The 5,863-nt window shown below is 50.5% G+C and overlaps 1 protein-coding gene across 1 annotated transcript in view; it reads left to right on the top strand.

Moving 5' to 3' along the window:
• The window catches only part of CACNA2D4 (calcium voltage-gated channel auxiliary subunit alpha2delta 4), a 125,655-nt gene that overhangs the window by 100,529 nt on the left and 19,263 nt on the right, over positions 1–5,863 (top strand). The window contains exons 27-28 of the mRNA XM_087766083.1: positions 4,312–4,373; positions 5,538–5,552. Coding sequence (XP_087622209.1) covers positions 4,312–4,373; positions 5,538–5,552 — 77 coding nt within the window. The remainder of the gene's footprint in view (positions 1–4,311; positions 4,374–5,537; positions 5,553–5,863) is intronic.

Here is a 5,863-nt window from a genome sequence, read left to right as displayed (position 1 = left end):
GGAGGCAGATTGGTCAGGCACAGGTTATGAGAGGAGGCACCGAGCCGAACGCCTCCTCCCCTCCCTCCATCCCTCCCCTGCCTGCTATGGCTGATGACAATAAACCCAGAGAGAAAGGCGTGAGGAGGAGAAGCGGTGAGCCCTGGGTTTTGTATAGGGGTGAGGTGAGCAGCTGCTGCGAAGGGGAGGCAGCGGGGGAGAAACCGGGGGGCTTGGGAGCAAGGCAGCCCCTTCCCACCCGTGCTCCAGAGACGGCGGGGGGAGGCAGTGCGTCTGACATAGAGATCTGAGCGAGAGGTGCCCACCGTGGGCTGGCCGCATCCTGCCCGGCCACAGCGGGCGTCCCCAGCAGCCGAGCACACGGGCTGCTGGAGCGCTTCCCTGCTTGGATGCAGCACAACCTGGTAGTCTGTTTCCTTGGGGCTTCAGGGAGAACTTGGAGTGCTGGTAGGGGGTAGCTGGGATGAGGGGAATGGGTGAAAGAGAGGAGCATTTGCACCCACAGTTTGATCCCCTGAATTTGGTGTGTGGCAAGTGTCGGGTGCAGTTACATCCACGCAGTGACAGAGGCATCCCCTGACCTCCTCGACACAGCCTGCTGGTACAGGGGTGCGGTAAGCACCCAAATCCAGCCCACTGCCTCTGTCAGGATTCCCTCTGTGCTCTCCCGTGGGCTTCTGCAGCCTGCCCGCCCAAAATCAGACCCCTCACTTGCCTTCCTCCAGCTTGCCGAGGACCTCGGTAGCTCGTGTTTACAAGAATTACTCTTTTGCTGCTCCCCTTGAACTGCCTCTTCTGTCAGGTCCAGTACCATAAGCAGGCTGCCCTTGGTTTGGGCTTTTTGTTTGTTTTAATTTGCCTGGAAATTACTTTTTAAGTAGAATTTTTAGGGGACTTCAAGTAAAATTTTGAGTGGGGCAGCTCTGCTGCTGGCTCGAGAGGGAAAATGGGAATATTTCAGAAACAGGAAATGGGGAATGCAAATGGACGGCACGGGCAGGGCTGCTCTGCTGCTCTGGCACCTTCTTCCATTTGAATCACAGGTTTTATTTAACCATTGGACTGGCTGCCACGAAAACAGGTTGTGAATGGCAAGGTACATCTTGATAAGCACTCCACAGGATGCAGTCTTGCGACTCTTTGTTACGCCTTTTTGTCATGCGGCAGGCCCAAGATTTATATCTTGGGGAAAGCTCCTTATGAGAACAGCATATGGATAATCTAAGACAGAAGCCAGGGAAGGCAGACAGAAAGAGAGACAAGCAGAGGATGAGCTAATGAGGCAGACACGCTCAACGGAGGGATGAACAGGTGGAGGGGAAGGCTCTTATCTCCACAGTGAATGGCAGCACGCAACCCTGGAGAAAGCCAGCTGCAGCCATGCAGCGGGCACTGCTTGGGTTTGCAGGCAGGGTGCCTGCTGGTGGGAAGTCATGCACAGGTCTGGGTAGCTCATCGACATGATGAAGCAATGTCTAACTATGCAAGGTGTGCAGCATTGCTTGTCCTTGTGTTTTATTTCATTCCTGGCATGCTACAGTTGCACAGGTTGTTTGCACATTAGTAGGAATAAAACTATTAGCCATGGTCTCTCCGAGGACTCTGCGGTCATTGCTGTGCTGCGCACCAGAGCCGCTCATCATTTCACAGACTTCAGATCTTCCCGTTCCTGCAGCATCCTCTTTCAGAACAACCAGAGAGGGGTTTATTCCAGTTTTCTCCCTCTGAACTGAGCTGCAGCATCATCCTTACCTCAGACTGAATCACTGCTTTCCTCCTTTCTCGCCGGCCTCACCAACAGCCTGAAGGCACCCAGGGGACTATTTGTTACTAGCACTAGGAGGGCGATTGTGGCCTGTTTCTCCTCAGCTCCCATGTCTTCCTCAGGTCAACTGAATGCGTGGAAGTTTCTCAGAGTTCTTGCCAGGAGCTGCCAATCCACCCTGACTGGCAAGGAGTGGTGCTGCCAGGCAGGAGCATGGAGCGATCCCTCTAGTATGGTTCCCTGGGATGGGTACCATCCAGACAGACAAACCTGGCTGCAAGGCAGGATAGCCCCCAGCTTTGCTTTCAGTGACCTCCTCAGACTGTGCCATGACATGAGGAGGAGAGTGGCGCTCACCACAGCTCCATGGGGAATAGCTAGAAATGTGTGCTGGACCACTGGGAAAGAAAGAGCGAGCTAGTGCAGAGAAGATGAGTAAGCACAAGCCCTGCGGAGAGGTTAGGGCTGCAAAGATTGCATCCAAAGGACAAGGCTTGCTGACAGATGGCACAGACAGGTTAGACATGGCTGTGAGCAATGTGGAAAGAGGAAGAAAAGAGCTGGGAGACTCTGCTTTCTGCCCCTGCCACTGGCCACCAGTGTGAGCCCCCAGGTACTCTCCTTCCTCATGTTGCAGGCAACTCTGTCCAAGTTCGATACGTGCTACTCGTGCCTCCTGGGCAGAGGCAAGGTTTTACAGCCAGGGGCTAAGCTCCCTTTGAAGAACAATTTGAGGCTAGATGTTCCCTCTGGCAGAAACATGAGCCACTGAGTAAGTCTGTGCATTGCAAGGTCAGTTATGTAGGTATCAACTCCTCTTCAAGTCTCATTAAAAACTATATGTCCTGGCTAATGCTCAGTCCCATTGATGTGATCTGCTGTGATAAGGGGAATAACTCTTTCTTGAGATGGTTTTAAAGGATAACGATGAATTTATTTAAAGCTACATACCAAATCGGATGTGTGGGCCTCATCGGACTCAGCAGCAACAGCACCGTTTGCCTTCTGTCATGGACTGCCGATTTGTCAGCAGGGGCACCAAACCAAACCATGCCTGTGATAGCCCCGCTCAAGCTGATGAATCTTCACTCGGGCTGGACTCAGCCCCATCCTTCCTCCTTTGGTTGCATTCTTTGTCTTGTCTGGTTCGTGCTCTTGCTTAGGGCAAGGCAGCTCTACAAAATCATTTCTTTCCCCCACATACAGGCAGTCAGACTCAGTCTACAGCAGGGAGAGCTGGATAAGAAATGCGCCTGTGAATGGGATTTTGTAAGATGTCTCAGCAGTGAGAATGTGACAAGGACACTGGTATAAAAGGCAGAGCTAATGCCATGTGCCAAGGGTCTCTGTACATACTGCAAGAAAATATACCATTGCATACTCCAGTTTTAATTCATACCCATCTGAATTAGAGCATCAGATCATACTGTTAACTTAAAAGCACCCACACGGCATGATTCAGATTTAAAGGATCTGTTCCCCCCTTTGAAGCTCCTGCTAATTCAGAGGAAATCTGTAGAAACAGCAACACTTCATCCGCCCGATATTGGTGTTTGTGAAAAAAGGCTCAGGCTCTCCCTCTCCATACTTCTTTTTCTCCCTCACTTGCACTTTATATTCTATTTCAAGGTCCCGCTTGAGGCTGTAATTCCTGCAGAGCTCTTGGATTCAATTAGTTGACACACAGCCCCGTTGCTCCCCGTCACCATGCCAGGCTGCGCACGACTGCGCTGGTTATTACGTGTGCTTTTAGGCAGCCTACCCAGGGACAGCTCGGTTGTTCTGCCGGGGAGACCCTGCACCGTTTCTTCTCCTGTGGAGCTGTGCCTTACTTCAGGAACATGATGGTGGGAATAGAAGAGAAATTAAGCCAAGAAATTACGACGCACTTCATTAAGAAACACGCACACTTTTGCTTAGCAGAGCATGCACTAGGCTGGGACGGGGTAACGAAGCACTACTTCTAATCGACACTTTTCCATCAAGTGGCATTCATATTTTTGTGCTTTCATAGTGGCTTAGGAGAAATCTAAATCACTATGGTCTCCCCTTGAGACAGGTGGGGTTTCAAATGAATCCCTTCCTCACACTGGCCTACTTTATTTCTGATTGATGCTGCGTGGTGCAGGAGATGAGGCTGGGGTGATCAGAAACAACTGCTCTGGCCAGGCAAATCTAGAAAAGACAAAGATGAAAGCTCACGCGCTCGCTCTCCTGAGGGCTTTTTGGTGGGGTTTTTGTTGTTGTTGCTGTTAATTTGTTTGTAGCTCAATAGTGTTTAGTGGGAGGGAGGTGTCAGTACCTTGGTACAGTAGTCAGTGTCCCCTTTTGCTCTACCTTGTTAAACCTCTGATTCCCACTTGGCAGTCTGACTCAGCGCTGATCCCCCTGTGCTTATCATTCGCACTTGGAAGCAGGTTGCAATTGCAATTTCCATCCCATCACTTCAGGCAAATATTTACTCTTCCTTTCCTAACTTGTGTTTGCCTTTCTCTCTCTCACACGTTCCTCTTTTCATCCTCTCCCCCCCTTTTTGTTTCCCGTAGCGGTGGGTGTGCAAATTAAGCTGGAGTTGCTCCAACGCAAGTTTTGGATGGCCATGCAACAGGTAGGACCATCAGCAGTCATGCAGTGAGACAATTTAATGCTCTGTCACTTAGGTCGATGCTATGTTACATCATATGATGGCATTTTGATGAGGGCTTTTGTGAAATTCATATTAAAAGATTTATGAAGTAGATTAGTTTGAAGTCACACATTTCTGTAATCCTTTGACGGCACTAATGCCATGTGAGCCGTGAGTCTGTTCCACAAATGCCATGTTGACAGTGTCAGCATCCTGGCCTGGCATTAGCTCTGCTGCATATGACACATTTAATTGTGGAAATATGTTTTGTGCTCATTCAGCCTTTCGGAAACCTCATGGAAATCCGCAATTTTGGGCACATGGAAAAAGAATCTACTGCCCTCTCTTATCATCTTGATAAAAGTAACAAAATGCTACCAGCTTGCCAAAATAAAAATTACTTGCTCCAGGGATAAGCTGTCAGTGTTGTCCTAATTTTGGCCATGCTTGCTGGACTGAGAGAAATGGAATAATTAAAACAGCCCCCCAGTCTGAGAGGCAGGAAAAGTGAAACACCTTTGCCTTACCACCCAGGGGCTTTCCTCCCAGGCTTTGCTTTTGGGGAGGTATACTGGAGGGGTGAGACTGATGGGACCGAAGCAGCAGACAGCAGAAGTGGCTCTGCTGTCAGGAGAAGGAACTGTCATCAGACGAGGATGACAGAGAAGACAGGAGGGCAGGGGGCTGCTCACTGGTAGTGGGCACACGTGGGAAATGGAAAAGCCCAGAGTTGGCCGCGGTGGCAGGAGCATCCTCACAGGTGGGAGATCACGTAAACCTAACCCGAGCTAAAAAGACTTAGGCAAAGCACATGAGCACATTCTGTAGCATCAGCAGAGAGCTTCATTTTAAAAAATCTCTTGAGGGCCATACCCAGGCAGTTCTCACACAAACAAGCCCGCATGGGCGTTAAGTGAAACCGGCAGGGCTTATTAAAGAAGCTGAAAGGAGGCCTGCATGCCAAGTGCCTGCATGCCGCGGCCCTGATAGGTGCTGGTATGAAAAAAGCCTGCGTATGGTTCCCCAGGACACGACCGCCGTTTGACAGAAGAATGACTAACAGATTTTGTTTTCTCTCTCTCTCTCTCCCGCTTCACCGCATGCTGTGCCGCTCTGGATGTCCACACTGTGCCTCCCATCTCCCAGCCCAATGACAGTGATGTAAGTAGACAAAAGCTGGGGATGGGGAGGCATCCCGGCGTGCCTCACCGCAGCTTGGCTTCATAGTTGTGTCATTTGTGTGCCAGCGTATTATAGGCACTGTCCCTTGTCTGTAGCCACTGGAGACGGTCCAAGCCTATCCTAAGCTGTGTTTGTCTTCACAGTAATTAAGGGTCTTTGGCAAAGCTGAAAGTACTCTGGGTCGCAGCATTTCAGAGACCTGACCAACAGCAGGAGGATGCTGTGAGGCAGACTGGTCTCTGAGGAGGGAGCTGTGCCCGTAAGGCAGTAGATGTGGTCTCAGAGTGACC

The sequence above is a fragment of the Nipponia nippon genome, unplaced genomic scaffold (assembly GCF_047370975.1).
Source record: "Nipponia nippon isolate SJK-2023a ecotype South Korea unplaced genomic scaffold, ASM4737097v1 scaffold_3, whole genome shotgun sequence".
NCBI classification, from domain to species: domain Eukaryota; kingdom Metazoa; phylum Chordata; class Aves; order Pelecaniformes; family Threskiornithidae; genus Nipponia; species Nipponia nippon.
This window is presented reverse-complemented; position numbering and strand designations above follow the sequence as displayed.